Source organism: Euleptes europaea, chromosome 9, assembly GCF_029931775.1.
Source record: "Euleptes europaea isolate rEulEur1 chromosome 9, rEulEur1.hap1, whole genome shotgun sequence".
In the NCBI taxonomy this organism is placed as follows: Eukaryota; Metazoa; Chordata; class Lepidosauria; order Squamata; family Sphaerodactylidae; genus Euleptes; species Euleptes europaea.
The window spans coordinates 3961737-3981261 of NC_079320.1; the positions used below are offsets into that span (position 1 = coordinate 3961737).

Genomic DNA, 19525 nt, shown 5'->3' on the forward strand with positions numbered 1-19525 from the left:
ACAAGGCTGCATTGTTGTTGTTTTTAAAAAATTCCTACCGCGACACTGTCCCCCCCAACCCTGGCAACCCTATTTGCAGTACAAGGCCAAGAGCACTTTCTTGTAGCATTTCAAACATTTTGGAAACCTGTTTCTATGCTCTCGGAGGCAATTGTGTGACCCCTGGTATCACCTGGGCTGCCCTTTAAAGTGTGACAAGACAGGTGTGAATCCTTAAACACCTCTACAAAATTCGTGGAGGACAGGTCTAGTTAAAGTTATGCACCATAGGTAAATGGAACCTCCATGGTCAGAATCATAGAATCATAGATTTGGAAGGGACCACCAGGGTCATCTAGTCCAACCCCCTGCACAATGCAAGAAATTCACAACTACATCCCCCCACACCCCCAGTGACCTCTACTCCATGCCCAGAAGATGGCAAAAAACAACAACAAACCCTCCAGGATCCCTGGCCAATCTGGCATGGAGGAAAATTGCTTCGTGACCCCAAAGTGGTGATCGGCATTACCCTGGGCATGTAAGAAAGCAAGCTCTAGAACCCTGAATATCAGATACTGGCGAGCACAGCAGGCCTATTAAACACAGGAAACCGCTTTATAATGGACCAAATGAATGATCCATCTAGCTCAGATCTGTCTCCTCTGACTGACTACAGCTCTCTGGCAGAGAAAGATCTTTTACCACACCAGCGGCTTTTGCCAGTGAGTGGAGATACCAGGGGCTCTTTGAAGGCACATTCTCTTCCACTGAGTCCTGGCCCTGCACATTCATGCCCTGCCTTTGATTTATCATCACATGAGCACAGGAAGCTGCCTTTGTTCTGACTCAGATCCTTGGTGTATCAAGGCAAGGAGTGTATACTCTGCCTGGGAGTGGCTCTCCAGGGTCTCCGGCAGAGGCCTTTTCCATCCCCGACTCCTTTTTAACTGGAGGTGCCAGAGATTGATCCTGGTACCCTTCTGCATGCAAAGCAGATGTTCTACCACTGAGCCACAGTGTCTTCCCATCCCATGAAGCTGTCTTGTACCAAGGCAGGCCTATTGAGCAGCTGAGATGTTTAGAAACAACAAATGGACTGAGAAGCAGAGAACTAAGGAAAGATTAAGAACATAAGAAAATCCATGCTGGATCAGACCAAGGTCCATCAAGTCCAGCAGTCTGTTCCCACAGTGGCCAACCAGGTGCCTCATGACGAATAGCCCTCTCCTCCATGAACATGTCCACTCCCCTCTTAAAGCCTTCCAAGTTGGCAGCTATCACCACATCCTGGGGAAGGGAGTTCTACCAATTAACTAGATGGCCATCTAGATGGCTAGATGGCCATCAGTCAGCAATGCTGATTCTATGACCTTAGGCAGTTCATGAGAGGGAGGGCATCTTGGCCATCTTCTGGGCGTGGAGTAGGGGTCACTGGATGTGTGTGGGGGAGGTAGTTGTGAATTTCCTGCATTGTGCAGGAAATTGGACTAGATGACCCTGGTGGTCCCAACGCTATGATTCTAACTATGCTGTATAAGAAGGACACATTATAAGCAGTCTAGTTTTCTCTTATGGAAGCTTCCACCTGCAGTTTGAAGTGATACAAAAGGACAGATTGGCAATTAAACTTACTGGGGATGGTGGAGCTCAATTTTGCGCTTTGAGTGTGGTTAACCCACCAAATCTTTGGTTACAGATTCTCCTTATCAATGCGTTCACCCTTCTCCACTATGCTGCATGGCTCCCCCTCTGAAATTATTAGCTAGGGAATAAGAGGCACCTGGTCGGCACGGTTGGTATTGCAACCACAAAGTGAGTGAAGGTGGTGGATTTGCATAATAATGTCTTCTTGCCATGGAAGTTAAGTCATAGAATCATTGAGTTGGAAGGGACCACCAGGGTCATCTAGTCCAACCCCCTGCACAATGCAGGAAATTCACAACTACCTCCCCCTACACACACACACCCAGTGACCCCTACTCCATGCCCAGAAGATGGCCAAGATGCCCACCCTCTCATCATCTGCCTAAGGGTCATAGAATCAGCATTGCTGACAGGTGGCCATCTAGCCTCTGCTTAAAAAAACCTCCGGGGAAGGAGAGCTCACCACCTCCCGAGGAAGCCTGTTCCACCGAGGAACCGCTCTAACTGTTAGAAAGTTCTTCCTGATGCTTAGACGGAAACTTTTGATCTAATTTCAACCTGTTGGTTCTGGTTTGACCTTCTGTGGCAACAGAAAACAATTCAGCACCCTCCTCTCTATGACAGCCCTTCAAGTACTTGAAGATGGTTATCATATCCCCTCTCAGTCTTCTTCTCTCCAGGCTAAACATACCCAGCTCCTTCAACCTTTCCTCATAGGACTTGGTTTCCAGATCCCTCACCATCTTACACTCAAAATGGGTGTAACTTTTTTTTTTTACAAGTTAGGGAGCAACTGGCCACATTCAAGTAGGACAGAAATGGATGTGTGCCAGATGTGGTTGAGAGTGCAAGGAATGTTTGGATCTGGGTTCAAATCCAAGGGCGTTTGGATCTGGGTTCAAATCCAAGTGCAGCCTCTTGTGCACTGCAGGGAAGGGTTTGAGACCTTTGCATAATTCCAGTGCCCTGGCCTCAGTCCTTCATCTGTAAGATGGAATGGAATTATTAATTTCTCTGTTTAGCCAAGGCATAAATCAACCATTAAAATCAGCACAGTAATTAAAAACAACATGAAATATAACAAAACTAGAGGTGCTAAATCTGTCAGTTCTCTGGCCTCGGCAGTAACAAAGTCTGTTTGTTTCTTGAACATCAGTTTCGCACCAGGCTTACTGTTTCCTTAGAGACTTCCATTTTCTATCCTGTGTTACACACAAACATGCATTCCATGTGTATGCATGTGTATAATGCAGATTAAAAGGTAAAGGTAGTCCCCTGTGCAAGCACCAGGTCATTACTGACCCATGGGGTGATGTCACATCCTGACGTTTACTAGGCAGATTAGGTTTATGGGGTGGTTTTTCCATTTGCCGGTGGTCTACACTTTACCCCCAACAAGATGGGTAATTTTACTGACCTCCTCCTCATAGAATCATAGAGTTGGAAGGGACCACCAGGGTCATCCATTCCAACCCCCTGCACAATGCAGGAATTTCACAACTACCTCCCCCCACCTCTCCCAGTGACCCCTACTCCATGCCCAGAAGATGGCCAAGATGCCCTCCCTCTCATGAACTGCCTAAAGTCAGAATCAGCATTGCTGACAGATGGTCATCTAGCCTCTGCTTTAAAACCTCCAGGGAAGGAGCACTTACCGCCTCCCGAGGAAGCCTGTTCCACTGAGGAACCACTCTGTTAGAAAATTCTTCCTAATGTCTAGACAGAAACTCTTTTGATTTAATTTCAACCTGTTGGTTCTGGTCCGACCTTCTGGGGCAACAGAAAACAACTCGGCACCCTCCTCTATATGACACCCCTTCAAGTACTTGAAGATGGTTATCACATCCCCTCTCAGCCTCCTCTTCTTCAGGCGCCTCCTCTTCAGGCTCCTCCTCCTCTTCTTCTTCTTCCTCTTTCCTCCTCTTCCTCCTCCTCCTGCAGCCAGAACATCTGGGCTCCCGTTTTCATAAGGAGCGTTCAGGATGCCAGTTAAGTTGGTTGAATTGCGTAACATTGACCTCCTACCACGGCCAATGTTTTAGCAGGTGCTGGTTTGGGTGACTAACTCTGTTCCTCTTTTGTCTTCCATCCCTGTGCTCGGCTCACCTTTGCCCCCAGGCGCCTGGCCAGCCCCTGATGCATGCTTCCAGGATGTGAATACGGCGGGGGACATGTATGGGAACTGTGGCAAGGACAGCCACGGCAATTATGTGAAGTGCGCCAGGAGGTGGGTGCTGCCGAGACTCAAAGGAAGGAGTTTGTTTTTCTGTTATTTTTTGGGTTTGGGTTTATTAAACCTGAAACATTTCAAAGAATCCAGAAGAACGTTGGGAAAAAATCAGCGAGCCGGGGGAGGGGGACGGGACTGTTCCTAGCAAACAGGTAAATAAGGAGGGAGGGGGGGAATGGTTATGGGGCACAAGCGGCCTGAAAAAAGTTTGCTATTACTGGACTGAGAGGACTTCCCATAGCTACTCCATAAAATTCTTTATCCCATAGAAAATAACTTGTTGTCAAACAAGTAATAGCAAACTTTTACATGGAATATTTTGAAAAGACAGCATTAGAATTAGCACCTTACAAACCTACAGTCTGGTTCAGGTTCGTGGATGATACATTTACTATTTGGAGCCATGGTGAAGAAGAATTAATGGACTTTCTAAACCATCTCAATAATATCCATCCAAACATTCAGTTTACCATGGAAAAGGAAATTGAGGGTAAACTCCCATTTCTTGATACCCTTGTCATCCGTAAAGCAAACTTTCAATTAGGTCACAAGGTCTACCGAAAACCAACTCACGCAGATCACTACTTACACAAAAACTCCAACCACCACCCCCGACAGAAAAGAGGAATAATCAAAACATTAATGGACCGTGCAAGATGGATCTGTGAACCACAGTTTCTCAAGGAAGAAATTAATAATCTAAATCATGCACTGCTAGCAAACGGCTATTCCAGAAATGAAATCAAAAGGTCCATTAAACCAAACAAAAATCAGAAAACTCAGGAAAAACAGTCTCCCATAGGAAAGGTATTCTTGCTATTTATTAAAGGAGTCACTGATAGGATGGAGAAACTTTTGAAAAAACACAACCTACAAACAGTGTTTAAACCAACAAGAAAATACAACAGATGCTACGATCAGCAAAAGACAAAAGAGACCCCCTCACTTCTGCAGGAGTATATCGTATACCTTGCAGTTGTGGACAAGTTTACATCGGGACCACACAACGCAGCATACAAACAAGGATAAAAGAACATGAAAGATACTGCAGACTTGGCCAAGCTGAGAAATCAGCAGTGGCTGAACATGGACTGACCCAAACAGGACACAGGGTCTTATTCCAAGACACTGAAAGACTGGACCATTCTGCCAACTATTTTGTCAGATTGCACAGAGAAACCATTGAAATTCATAAACATCAGCACAACTTTAACAGAAAAGAAGAGAGTTTAAGAATGAATAAGGCTTGGCTTCCTGTCCTGAAAACCTCCAGACTAACAAAGACTACAGTCCACAATAGCCATGCGGATTAGCTTTGGATTCCACATTTTAACAGATCATTTCAGGATACAATGGTTCCACATTAACATGCCACACCCTCATTAGCACATTATCTTGATACTTACAGGACAATGATTAGCACATTACCTTTGATACTTTTTGCAGGACAATGATTCAGCTCAAACCCAACCCCTTTCTGACTATATATTACTCTTCCTACACACTTGACACTGAGAGACACTGTCCTTCAGTGTTACTCCTCTGAAGATGCCTGCCACAGCTGCTGGCGAAACATCAGGAAAGAAAATACCAAGACCACGGTTACACAACCCGGATAACCTACAAGAACCAATTCCAAATAAATTCATCATTTTTCAGTTCCACTTTTTCAGGCCCCATTTTTTTGCTGCCATTTTTGCCATTCAAGAAAATACCCCCAAAACACCAAAAAGGTATTTTTTGGGTTTTTTAAAAAAATCAGAATATTGATATGCACACCCCTACTAATCGTGTTGTTACGATTATTACATAGTTTTTATTTTGAGTTTCCAGTGTGCCTCATGTATCTTATCTCAGTTTGAGCTTTTTCCCGATGCTGTGTTCTTTTCTTCTTCTGAATCTTGCTCTGTGCTCCAGCTCACCCCTCCTGAATTCTGATTTTGAGGATTCCTGAATTATTGGTATATTTGGCACATGTGCCATTTGCCACACCTATCCGTTCGTGGCTTTCCCCCTACCTGGCTGCTCCTGTGTTTTGCAGAGATGCCAAGTGTGGCAAGATCCAGTGCCAGAGCTCCGCGAAGAAGCCCAAGGGGACCAACACTGTCTCCATGGACACCACCATCCGGTTCAATGGGCGGGAGGTGAAGTGCCGAGGAACGTTGGTCTACGGGACGAAGGATGATGAGGGAGACATGTCGGACCCCGGGCTGGTGATGACGGGGACCAAGTGTGGGGATGGAATGGTGAGGACCCTTCTGGAGCAGGTGGAACAGCATGGTATGTTGGTTAGGAGTGGCGGACTCTAATCTGGAGAACCGGGTTCGATTCCCCACTCCTCCACGTGAGTGGTGGATTCTAATCTGGTGAACCAGCTTGGTTTTCCCACTCCTCCACATGAAGCCAGTTGGGTGACCTTGGGCTATTCACAGCTCTCTCCGAACTCTCTCAGCCTCACCTACTTCACAAGGTGTCTGTTGTGGGAAGAGGAAGGGAAGGTGATTGTAAACTGGTTTGATTCTCCTTAAAAGGTAGAGAAAGTCGGCATATAAAACCCAACTCCTCCTCCTCCTCCTCCTCCTCCTCCTCCTCCTCCTCTTCTTCTTCTTCTTGCCCTGCTTCCGTGCGGTTATGGTGCAGTATAAAAAGGTAGTGTGAGATCTGACTGGTCTCACCTGTTGTGGGGCTTGCAGTAAAGTAGGACTGGTTGCAGGTTTGGGGGGGGGGGGTTAGCAGAAGATGAAATCTCTGAAACAAGAGAGGGGCGATCAAGACTTCTCATAGTCAAGGGAGAGCGATGAGATCCTCCGCTGTTTCCATACTCTGATACCCTCAATGCTGGATTCAGTGGGTGGCTACCTTGGAAGACTGGGGTGGGTGGGTGGGTAGATGCTGTGGGTTCAGAATTCCACAGCCCACCCTGATTACAAAACCCAGGGACAAAATATTCTGCAGAGGACTGGTTAAAAAAAAGTCCTGTTGGGTCCTTATGGGCCAGTCTGATTCAGTGGAAATTCTCATTGCAGGTATGCAAAGACCAGCGTTGTCTGAACGCTTCCTTTTTTGAACTGGACAAGTGTCTCTCCCAGTGTCACGGACATGGGGTGAGTAACTGACCGAGCTTGCTTCTGGATCCCTACAGACTCAGATAGACTGAAGGCACTGAAAAGAACAAACCAGTATGAAACTCATTCTGTTTCTCTAGCAATACGACATCTCTGAAATGGATGCAGACTGGGGCTTGCTCATGTCAGCCTCGCCTTCGGGTGCACTTGTTGGCTGTGGGCCGTGGCTCAGTGGAAGAGCTTCTGCTTGGCATGCAGAAGGTCCCAGGTTCAATCCCCGGCATCTCCAGTCAAAAGGACCAAGCAGGAGGTGAAATGAAAAACCTCAGCCTGAGACCCTGGAGAGCAGCTGCCAGTCTGAGTAGACAATACTGACTTCAATAGACTGATAGCCTGACTTAAAAGAAGGCCGATCCTCGTGCCTACCATTCTAACTGCCACATTATTATCCCTCTCTTTCCCCATGGAGCTCAGGGGGCTGCATATACAGTTCTCCCACCCTCTATTACATAACAGCTCTGTGACATAGGTGAGGCTGAGAGAGACTGGCCTCTCAGTGAACTTTGTGGGTAAGTGGGGATTTGAACCTGGATCTCGTAAGCGTGGTGTAGTGGTTAATAGCGGTGGACTCTAATCTGGAGAACTAGGTTCGATTCCCCACTCCTCCACATGAACGATGGACTATAATCTGGAGAACCAGGTTCGATTCCCCATTCCTCCACATGAAGCCAGCTGGGTGACCTCGGGCTAGTCTCAGTTCTCTCCAAACTCTCTCAGCCTCACCTGGGAAGGGAAGGTGATTGTAAGCCACTTTGAGACTCCTTAAAGGCAGAGAAAATCGAGTTATAAAAAACAATTCTCCTTTTTGTTCTTCTTAGTCCAACACCGCAACTACTACACCACACCAGTTGTAATCCATATGTTTGACCCATAACGGCGGCTTGCATTTGGTCAGGGTTGCTACTCGTTGTGCTCTTTCTCCCTGGAACAGCAGCCACTAAAGGTCTTGCAGCGTGGCCCACGTGTTTGTATTGTGTGATCCTCCGAACGTCCCAATATTGTCCCGACAGCCCTTGAGCTGCGAATGGACAACCCAATTCTTTTTGCATCGTTAGCTTTTGCAGCTGAATCTATGTAAATTCCACACTGTTCATAAAACTAGAGTACAGTTTGTAAAAATCCGCTCAAAGAACATTTCCCAAGCAGGCAGAGGCCACCGGTGAATTGACAACAGGACATTTGCCGCCCAATAAAGCGGATGAGCTGATCAGAGAGAAACACAGAGAGCTTCAAAGGTTCATGTGATAAAACGCGAGTTGTCCTGCAGCCAAATTGATCTTTAGCATCCCAGGAAAAGCAAAAAGGGAGGAAAGATGAGCTGGCCATTTTCAGTAGTGAGAATGTGCTTTTCCATTCAGTGAGAATGTGCTTTTATGTCTGGAATGGGTCACTTGTGGATGTTGTTAATGGGGGCAAAAGCCCTTTTTGGACAGGGATCTGCATTGCAGTCAGTGAAGGTTTTTATTAGGGTCGTGTGCTTGGATATATCCATTCCGAATATGTACCTGGAAAATACCCTATTGACCAGCCCTGGATATTCCTCAATATTTCTGGAAATATATGTGACCCAGATACCGTTGTTTGTGTCCTCTTGGACAAGGATAGAAGACTAAAGACTTTCAAGTTTACAGATTTCCTATCCAAATTTTCCCTCAGACTTCCCTTTAGTAATGAATAAGATACTCATGGACTTAGAATGAAGGGACCATCTTGAACTATGTGGTAATGCCAGAAAGAAATGTACACCCTCCTTCTGGGGACAGAGCACCCCATCTTTTCCAGTGCTCCCAGGTTGTCTTGAATACTTAACCATTTCAGCTCTTCGAAGACTTTTCTTCTCAGCCACTGCCCTATGAGGAGCGGTTAAAATGCTTAGGGCCATTTAGCTTGGAAAGAAGGTGGTTAAGGGGAGACATGATAGAGGTCTATAAAAGTTTGCCTAGTATGGAGAGAGTGGACAGGGAGAAGCTTTTCTCCCTCTCATAATACTGGAACGCGGGGTCAACTGCTGAAGCTGGAGGGTGAGAGATTCAAAACAGATAAAAGGAAGTATTTCTTCACGCAACAGATAGTTAAATTGTGGAACTCCCTGCCCCAGGATGTGGTGATGGCTGCCACCTTGAAAGGCTTTAAGAGGGGAGTGGACATGTTCATGGAGGAGAGGGGTATCCATGGTTACTAGTCAAAATGGATACTAGCCATGATGCATACCTACTCTCTTCAGGATCAGAGGAGCATGGCCATTGTATGAGGTGCCGTGGAACAAAGGCAGGATGGTGCTGCTGCAGTCGTCCTGTTTGTGGGCTTGCTGGAGGCACCTGGTTGGCCACTGTGTGAACAGATGGCTGGACTTGATGGGCCTGGGTCTGATCCAGCAGGGCTTTTCTTATGTTATTTTGTTCTTATCTTCTGCTCTTCTAGGTTTGCAACAGCAACTGGCACTGCCACTGCGATGCCAGCTGGGCTCCTCCGTTCTGTGATAAGCCGGGCCTGGGGGGCAGTGTGGACAGCGGCCCTGTGCAGTATGACCGTGAGTGCAGTGTTGGCCCCCCTATTATGGAAGCGGGGGAAGGGGGTCTAGGTCCCAGGCAGCCCTCCAAAAACGCCCTGGCTGATGATTTGTGCCACGTCGGCTTCTTTGGAAAGAACCGTCACATGTTCTGGTCTCACAGTGCTAGGGTGGCCAGCTCTGGGTTGGGAAAGAACTGGAGATTTTGAGAGGGGAGCCTGGGGAGGGTGAGGTGCGGAGAGGGGAGGGACCTCACCACAGTGCCCACCTTCCAAAGCTGTTGTTTTCTCCAGGAGAACTGATTTTGGCTGTCTGGAGATCGATTGTAATAGCGGGAGATCTCCAGGTGCCACCTGGAGGCTGGCAACCCTACACAGGGCTCTTTCTTTGGAGGCCTATTCCCTCTAAGCTCTGCTCAAGATGCATCTTCCTGGAGGTATCTAGCTGGCCATGGTTAGAAACAGATGTTGGAAACAGATGCTGGACTAGATGGACCCTGGTCTGATCCAGCAGGCCTTTATTGATTGATTGGTTTAATTCCCGCCCTCTATCCTCTATGCCCAGCAAGCCTTCTGATTGGCTGTGCAGCTTTATTGTTTTTAAATGTTGCTTCAGCAGCGCCTGCCAACACAGCACAAGGTCTAGTGGCGCAGAGTGTTAAGCTGCAGTACTGCAGTCAAAGGCTCTGCTCACGACCTGAGTTCGATCCCAACGGAAGCTGGTTTCAGGTAGCCGGCTCAAGGTTGACTCAGCCTTCCAGCCTTCCGAGGTTGGTAAAATGAGGACCCAGCTTGCTGGGGGTAAAGGGAACATGACTGGGGAAGGCACTGGCAAACCACCCCGTAAACAGTCTGCCTAGGAAACGTTGGGATTTGATGTCACCCCAGGGGTCAGGAATGACCCGGTGCTTGCACAGGGGACCTTTACCTTTTTATGGAGAGAGTAGACAGGGAGAAGCTTTTCTCCCTCTCTCATAATACTAGAACACGGGGTCATCTGCTGAAGCTGCAGGGGGAGAGATTCAAAACAGATAAGAAGAAGTCTTTCTTCACACAACACATTTAAATTGTGGAACTCTCTGCCCCAGGATGTGGTGATGGCTGCCAACTTGGAAGGCTTTAAGAGGGGAGTGGACATGTTCATGGAGGAGTGGTAGGGTTGCCAGGTGCCCGGTGGTGGCGGGTAAAATCCCGCCAATCCACCAGGTTGCCCGCTGGCCAGCTGAGGGCATGCACACGTTCATGCCCACTGTGCCCGCTGGCCAGCTGAGAGCATGCACATGTTCATGCCCACTGTGCCCGCTGGCCAGCTGAGGGCCAGCGGGCACAGTGGGCATGAACGTGTGCATGCTCCGCGTGCGTCACTTCCGGGTAGACCCGGAAGTGATGTGGCGCGTCGTGCGGGGTGCACGCGCATGCTGTGCTAGGCATGCGCCTGCACCGCACACATCTGCCACAGCCCCGCAAAGCTCCCGCTGGTGGAGCTGTGGGGCCTGGCAAGCCTAAGGAGAGGGCTATCTATGGCTACTAGTCAACATGGCTACCAGTCATGATGCATACCTATTCTCTCCAGTCTCAGAGGAGCATGCCTGTTCTATAAGGAGCACAGGCAGGATAATGCTGCTGCAGCCGTCTTGCTTGTGGGCTTCCTGGAGGCACCTGGTTGGCCACTGTGTGAACAGACTGCTGGACTTGATGGGCCTTGGTCTGATCCAGCAGGGCCTTTCTTATGTTCTTATGTTACGCTGGGCTTCATTCTCCTTTCCACAGATCATGAAGCCATCCTGCTAGCTCTGCTGCTGGTCTTCGGTATCCTGGCAGCTTTTGCTCTTGGACTGTATTCCTGCTACAGACGGAAGAACTCCCTTCTCAACAAGTGGATCAAAGGCTTAAGGAAGAGCCAAGAAACATACAAGTGAGAAGGGGGGGCACGCCAGGCTGGGAGATGCTTCCTAGATGCTACTGAATTCATCCCCCCCCCTTTTCTGGGTTTTACTAGAACATGATTTAAGGCTGCATCCACACATCATCGGAGACGGCGCTCTATCAGTCATTTGAGACTGGATTTCTCTTGTCCAGGAGGGATAATCCTTTCGCAAATGACTGTGACAGTGAAAAGACGCCACGATATCCGATGATGTGTGAATGAAGCCAGAGTGCCGCTTCATATGTTGTGCTTTCCCTATGTGTAAAGCAGTTCCTTTGTGGGAGGAAGCACGAGAACGCCACAGGTGGACCAGGCATCAAATGCTTCTCTGTGTGGGACCGCATGGTGTCGACCATAGAATTATTCACCATGCAGCATTGTTCCATGTATTCTCTGCCCATCTGCGCATCTGTCCATCCATCCATCTATATGTCCATCCATCTACCCGTCCTTCTGTCCATCTGTCTGCTTGTCCATCCGTCCATCCATCCATCCCATCCAATCTATTCCATCCAATCTATTTATTTATCTAATCTAGCTGTCACATTTTATCCTGCTCTGTTCTACAAGGTGACGCACACGTTTCTCTCCCCCATTTTATCCTCACAACAACCCTGCGAGGTAGGTTGGACTGAGATAGAGTGGCTGGCCTAAAAGTCACCCAGTGAACTTCATGGCTGAGTGGGGATTTGGACCCGGCTCTCCCAAATTCTATTCTGACATGCTACATACTATACCACACTGGTTACACTTTGAAGGCAAGGGATGGGGAAAGTCATGGTGTAGTGGTTGTGGTTAAGAGCGGTGGTTTGCAGCGGTGAAGTCTGATCTGGGGAACCGGGTTGGATTCCCCCACTCCTCCACATGAGCAGCAGACTCTAATCTGGAGAACCGGGTTTGTTTCCCCGCTCCTACACACGAAGCCAGCGGAGTGACTTGGGCTAGTCACAGCTCTCTCAGCCCCACCTACCTCCCAGGGTGCCTGTTGTGGGGAGGGAAGCTGGTTTGATTCTTCCTTAAGTGGTAGAGAAAGTCAGCATATAAAAACCAACTCTTCTTTGTCTCTGTCCGGGGACATTTCTGCCTCAGACACTTCATACTGATTCCTTCTGTCTAAGCACCATGCGAGGGGATAAGGCATTCTCAGCACCTTAACCAAAACTACATTTTCCCGGATTCTTGGTAGGGGGAAGCCATGACAGTTATGCTGGTAGAAAACTGACATAGGTTAGTAGTGACGAGACACCTCCAAGAGGTGTCAATGGATTATCTGGTCCAGTAGTTCCCTCCTTTTACTACCCCCCCCCTTTAATGCTGGAAGAGTCAAGTTCAGAACTGGAGGAGGTGTCCGTGTTTGCAGGTATGTAACTCCTCTTGCCTCTGTTTCCCTTTTGTGTTCCCTGGCAGGAACGGCGGCATCCGTCGGAAGACCACTGTGGGGCACTCGAACTCAGCCTTCACTTTGCAGGACGTATCTTCCTCCTCCCCCTCCCCCTCCGGTAAAGCTGTGAACGGTATTTCCTGCCAGGTAAGTCGGCTCCTTAGATCTTGCTGCAAGACCTTGACCCTGATCTGGAGAACCGGGTTCGATTCCCCACTCCTTATAACGAAACCAGTTGGGCGACCTTGAGTTAGATACAGCTCTCTTAGAGCTCTCTCTCAGCCCCACCTACCTCACAGGGTGTCTTGTGGGGAGGGGAAGGTGATTGTAAGCCGGTTTGGTTCTCCTTAAAAGGTAGAGAAAATTGGCCTATAAAAACTTCAATTGAGGCACTAAATCGTTGTTTGTCTGTCTGTGAGGAAAATGTCCAGTCCTTTTTTGTTATGAATTTTAAATACGAATAAAGGTTTTTTTTAATTGCAGTTGCAAACACTAAGCCCTTCTTGGACATCTCCGTTTTGAAACGCTTCAAAGAAAAAAGGGGTTAAAAATGAGAACCCAAGCAAAAGATCTGATTGCTTAGATGGAATGGGTTATGTGCATGATGCCATTAGAAAGAAGGCCACCGTAACAGAACACATAGGGAGCCCCGTGGTGCAGAGTCCTGCAGTCAAAAGCTCTGCTCACGACCTGAGTTCGATCCCGAGGGAAGTCGGTTTCGGGTAGCCGGCTCAAGGTTGACTCAGCCGTCCATCCTTCTGGGGTTGGTAAATTGAGGACCCGGCTTGCTCGGAGGAAAGTGTAGATGACTGGTGAAGGCACTGGCAAACCACCCCGTAAACATAGTCTGCCTAGTAAACATTGGGATGTGACGTCTCCCCATGGGTCAGGAATGACCCGGTGTTTGCACAGGGGACTACCTTTACCTTCAACAGAACAAAACATTTTTTCCTGCCTACTTTCCTAGTGTCCATTCCTTTGAGGGGCAGAAGTGCGCTCACCTTCTCTTGATGTCCTCCCTTCAGGCAACGAGAAGCATCTTCCCACCCAAGTCAAACTCTCAACAAAGCACCTCTCAGCCCATCAACGTCGTCCACCCTCTCTGCCAGGCTACCGGCCCGGCAGCTCCTCTCCAGAAAGACTTGAAGCCCTGCAGACCTCCTCCTCTGCCCATCAACAAATCCCTGGCCGTTCCCTCCAAAACCCAGCTGGGCGCCCAGAACAAGCTGCCTCCACCAAAGAAGCCTCTTCCCAGCAGTCCGGTCAGGACCCCTTTGGTGAGTTTGGCCGTTCCCCAAAGTTGTTTCAAGGCTCCCCCTCCCTAGGGCTGGCAACCTTCCGGTAGGACCTGAGATCTCAGAGAATTACAGCAATCTCCAAATAGCAGGGATTAGTTCCCCGGGAAAAAATGGCTGCTTTGGAAGGTGGACTTTATGATATTATTCTCCTCCGCTGAGGTCCCTCCTCTCCCCAAACCCCACCTTCCCCAGGCTCCAGCCACCAGGATTTTTTGCATCCAAAGTTGGCAACCCTCCTCTATCAAGGGTTGCCAACCTCCAGGTACTAGCTGGAGACCTCCTGCTATTACAACTGATCTCCAGCCAATAGAGCTCAGTTCCCCTGGAGAAAAGGGCTGCTTGGGCAATTGGACTCTATGGCATTATAGTCCCACCCCTCCCCAAACCCTGCCCACCTCAGGCTCTGTCCCCAAAATCTCCAGGTATTTCCCAACCCGGAGCTGGCAACCCTACCCATATCTAAGTATCTTGGGGCTAGGGTTGCCAACCTCTAAGTGGGGCCTCTGCGTATCTCCCAAGATTTCAACTGATCCCCAGACTACACAGATCACTTTCCCTGGAGAAAACGGGTGCTTTGGAGGGTGGACTCTGTGGCCTTAATCCCTGCTGAGGTCCCTCCCCTCCTGAAAATTTCCAAAGCTCCCCCCACCCAAATCTCCAGGAATTTCCCTACCATGTAGGGTTGCCAGTTCCGGGCTGGGAAATACCTGGAGATTTCAGGGGCAGAGCTTGAGGAGGTCAGGGTTTGGAGAGGAGAGGGACTTCAATTAGGGTTGCCAGGTCCCTCTTCGCCACCAGTGGGAGGTTTTTGGGGCGGAGCCTGAGGTGGGGTTTTGGGAGGGGAGGGACTTCAATGCCATAGAGTCCAATTGCCAAAGCGGCCATTTTCTCCAGGTGAACTGATCTCTATAGACTGGAGATCGGTTGTAATAGCAGGAGATCTCCAGCTATTACCTGGAGGTTGGCAACCCTAACTTCAATGCCATAGAGTCCAATTGCCAAAGCGGCCATTTACTCCAGGTGAACTGATCTCTGTTGCCTGGAGATCAGTTGTAACAGTGGGAGATCTCCAGCCACCGCCTGGAGGTTGGCAACCCTACTACCATGAGTTGGCAACCCTAGGAGGGCGCAGGAGGAAAGGGCTGAGCCCGTGTCCTCCTGGTACAGTGGCGTTTTACTCAACACCGCCTTCCTAGCATCGAAGCCCTGTGGAAGAGTGACGCCAACTTGTCCTGTTCTCTTCCCTGCTAGGTCAATCCGAGCCAAAGGCCGCCTCGCAGGCCCCTGCCGGGGAACCCCCTTCTGGCTAAGGAGCGGCCGTCTGCTCCGGGTCAGGCCTTGCTGGTCATGGTGCCTCCCACCAACTTTAAGCCAGCTGGGGTCGCTTCCACAAGCCCCGTCTCCAAACCACTCAAGTAAGTCGGTGGTGGACCTCAGCATGGTGGCTGCCCTGGCGGCTTACAGACCATGAGCAGAGAAATGGTGGAGCGGGAGGGGGTGTTACAGAAATAGAAGCGGGCGGCAGAAACCAAGAGGAAGAACATTCTGGAAAACACCTTAATCTCCCAGACAAATGCTTTCTTCATGTTCAGGGTGGACCTTAGATTTTGCGTATAACACTCCAGGAAGTCTGGAGAAATGTGTTTGGGTGTTAAGTGCCATCAAGTCACTTCCGACTCCTGGCGACCCTATGAATCAGTGTCCTCCAAAACATCCTATCCTTAACAGCCTTGCTCAGGTCTTGCAAATTGCAAATGAGGGCTGGAGAAATACATGTCAACTATTTTCATTAATGGGAGGCTGTTTCAGAGTTTGAAAAGGCACGGGGAAGACAAGACTACCTGGTCCCACGACATTGTGGGCCTTTGTGGGATTTTTAAATGGCTGGTTTTTAAAAGGGCTTTGGCGTCCACGGGTCATACCTGAGGACACCGTAACATCTAGTTTGGCCCTCAGATTATGAAATTTGATCCTTTTCTGGACAAAATCTAGACTCAAACCCATAACATCCCCAACTTTGCATGAAATCAAATGATTTGGAGACTTACCCGAGCTCTTTTGGGTCGCTGCCTCAGCCTGGAAAGCCGGCGTGGTTTAGTGGTTAAGAGAGGCAGACTCTAATCTGGAGAACCGGATTGGATTCCCCACTCCTCCGCATGAACGGTGGACTCTAATCTGGTGAACCGGGTTGGTTTCCCCTCCCCTCCACATGAAACCAGCTGGGTGACCTTGTGCCAGTCACAGTTCTCTCCAAACTCTCTCAGCCCCACCTACCTGACAAGGTGTCTGTTGTGAGGAGGGGAAGGGAAGGCGATTGTAAGTCGCTTTAAGACTCCCTAAAAAGTAGAGAAAAGTGGGGTATAAAAACCAACTCTTCTTCTTTTCAAATTTGCAATGACCCCCTCCTCAAGCTGTTAATCTAGAGTCCCAAGAATCTTAGTGTCTCGAAGGCTATAATGTAAAGCTGGGGGCTGGGGAATGAAATCCCGAAATCTTAAGCATCCAGAAACGTTGGATATTTTGGAAGGATTTTTGCCAGAGAATGAAGCAGTGGCGGCATCAAACTGTGAATGCAGACCACTTAATGACATCTTTCTTTCCTCTTTCCTCCCACAGATCAATGCCCCCACAAAGGTGAGTGTCACCTGGCCACTGATCTAAGGAGACCCCGTTTGTGATCCACTGCAATTTCCTCATGCAGACTTGAGACTTGATTTAGATTTAGCGTTTGCACAGAGACTAGCTTATTTCATCGATTTGTTTGCATACCGTCTGCTTTTCTCACCAAGACTCAAAGCAGATTGTGCAGTGCAATATAGAGCGCTATAATACACGCAACGAACAATGCCACGAAACTGGATTACAAAATTAGAGAACATGGCACTAAAAATGGTATAATGCATACAATAGAACAGTAGAGTGCAGACAACAATGCCCCCAAAAATGGGATTACACGTTCAGAGAAACCATGCGACAGTGTAGTATCAGCAACAATTATAGAAATGAAAGCTACCTAAAATTTCACGGCTGTTAACAGGACCAGTGTAGCTGCTTTGCAGGGGTAACTGCCCAGACTAAACACACAAATGCAGAGTCCAAGACTAAACACACAAATGCAAAGTCCCTTTGCATTTGTGTGTTTAGCCTTAGCCCATACTTAGAATCATAGAATCATAGAGTTGGAAGGGACCAGGGTCATCTAGTCCAACCCCCTGCACAATGCAGGAAATTAATAACTACCTCCCCCGCCCACACCCCCAGTGATCCCTACGTGCCCAGAAGATGGCAACAAAACCCCTCCAGGATCCCTGGCCAATCTGGCCTGGAGGAAAATTGCTTCCTGACTTCAAAGTGGCAGATCAGCATTACCATGGGCATGTAAGAAAGGGCCTCGAGAGCCAAGCACTGACTTGTCCCCACTGAAAGCCTTCCAAGTTGGCAGCCATCATCACATCCTGGGGCAGGGAGTTCCACAATTTAACTATTATCTGGGCCTACTTGTTGCATTGGGCTTCCAGGTCTTTTTATGGCCCCCACCGACTGTTGTCTTCAGCCAAAGTTTTGTGTCCTCCCTTCCCACCATCCCGGGCAAGATCATTACAGAAGCCCCTGTTGGTATCAACAGCGTTTGTGCGATGGTGTAGAAATGAGCAGATCCTGCATTTGTTGGAAGTTTCATAGGGTAGCAACATTGGTCTGCAGAGGAACAGCCAAATTCGAGTCCAGTAACACCTTAGAGACCCACAAGGACCTTTGGTTCTCAAAACCTTATACTCTGAAAATCTTGTCTGTCTCTAAGGTGCTACTGGACTCAAATCTAGCTCTTCATGTATACATGGGGTCATTTATCATCTTTGGATAGTTTCGGAGGGTAGCCATGTTGGTCTGCAATAGAAGGGCTACATTCGAGACTGGGAGCACCTTAGAGAACAAGATTTTTGAGGTGTGAGCATTCAAGAGTAACAGCTGTGACTAAAGGAGCTTTGTCTCTCAAAAGCTTGTACCCTGAAATTTTTGTTGGTCTCTAAGGTACTACAGGCCTGGAATCTATTCGTTGGTAGGCTACCTCTGTATCAGATTTGGCCTTTAGAGTTGACAACGGTTGGCTTGATGGACATTGGTCTGACCCCCTGTTATTTTATTCTTATTTACAAAATTTGTGTCCCGCCTTTCTGCCCCCACAAGGGCCACCAAGGCAGCTAACAATTTAAAACGTACAGGATAAAAATAACATTTTAAAACCTACCACCCAACACACACATCATTAAAAGAATTAAAAGCAGTTAAAATACATACAGAAGCTAAAAGCTGCAGTTAAAACACTGGTTAGGAAGGAGGGTTGATTGACGGAATGACAAACAAAAAAGACTTCACTCGATGGTTGTTTTCTGTTGCCCCAGAAGGTCGGACCAGAACCAACGGGTTGAAATTAAATCAAAAGAGTTTCTGTCTAGACATTAGGAAGAATTTTCTAACAGTTAGAGCGGTCCCTCAGTGGAACAGGCTTCCTTGGGTGGTGGTAAGCTCTCCTTCCCTGGAGGTTTTAAAGCAGAGGCTAGATGGCCATCTGTCAGCAATGCCGATTCTATGACCTTGGGCAGTTCATGGGAGGGAGGGCATCTTGGCCATCTTCTGGGCATGGAGTAGGGGTCACTGGGGGTGTGGGGGGAAGATAGTTGTGAATTTCCTGCATTGTGCAGGGGATCGGACTAGATGACCCTGGTGGTTCCTTCCAACTCTATGATTCGATGTAGACAAGCTGGAATGTTTCCAGAGGAGGGTAACAAAGATGGTGAGGGGTCTGGAGATCAAGTCCTATGAGGAAAGGTTGAAGGAGCTGGGTATATTTAGCCTGAAGAGGAGAAGACTGAGAGGGGATATGATAACCATCTTCAAGTACTTGAAGGGCTGTCATATAGAGGAGGGTGCCGAGTTGTTTTCTGTTGCCCCAGAAGGTCAGACCAGAACCAACGGGTGGAAATTAAATCAAAAGAGTTTCCATCTAGACATTAGGAAGAATTTTCTAACAGTTACAGCAGTTCCTCAGTGGAACAGACTTCCTCGGGAGGGCATCTTGACCATCTTCTGGGCATGGAGTAGGGGTCACTGGGGTTGTGGGGGGGAGGCAGTTGTGAATTTCCTGCATTGTGCAGGGGGTTGGACTAGATGACCCTGGTGGTCCCTTCATACTCCATGATTCTATGATTCTAAGATAGCAACAGAAGGGGACAGGTGGCTCTCCCTGGGGAGAGAGTTCTAGAGCTCTGGTGCCATGACTGAGAAGGCCCTTTCTCAGGTTCCCACCTGCCTAATCTTGAAAGGCAGGTGCACCCAAAGCAGGGCTTCTGAAGATGACCACAGTGGTCAAGCAGGTCCATAAGGGAGTTGGCTCACCAATCCTAGTAGTCAACCCAGCAGATACCCCAGAGC

The 19525-nt window shown here is 48.5% G+C and overlaps 1 protein-coding gene across 1 annotated transcript in view; it reads left to right on the forward strand.

The window, feature by feature from the left end:
- The window catches only part of ADAM33 (ADAM metallopeptidase domain 33), an 84065-nt gene that overhangs the window by 46586 nt on the left and 17954 nt on the right, over positions 1-19525 (forward strand). The window contains exons 15-23 of the mRNA XM_056855769.1: positions 3745-3853; positions 5898-6102; positions 6883-6960; positions 9403-9511; positions 11260-11404; positions 12824-12920; positions 13823-14074; positions 15347-15510; positions 16712-16729. Coding sequence (XP_056711747.1) covers positions 3745-3853; positions 5898-6102; positions 6883-6960; positions 9403-9511; positions 11260-11404; positions 12824-12920; positions 13823-14074; positions 15347-15510; positions 16712-16729 — 1177 coding nt within the window. The remainder of the gene's footprint in view (positions 1-3744; positions 3854-5897; positions 6103-6882; positions 6961-9402; positions 9512-11259; positions 11405-12823; positions 12921-13822; positions 14075-15346; positions 15511-16711; positions 16730-19525) is intronic.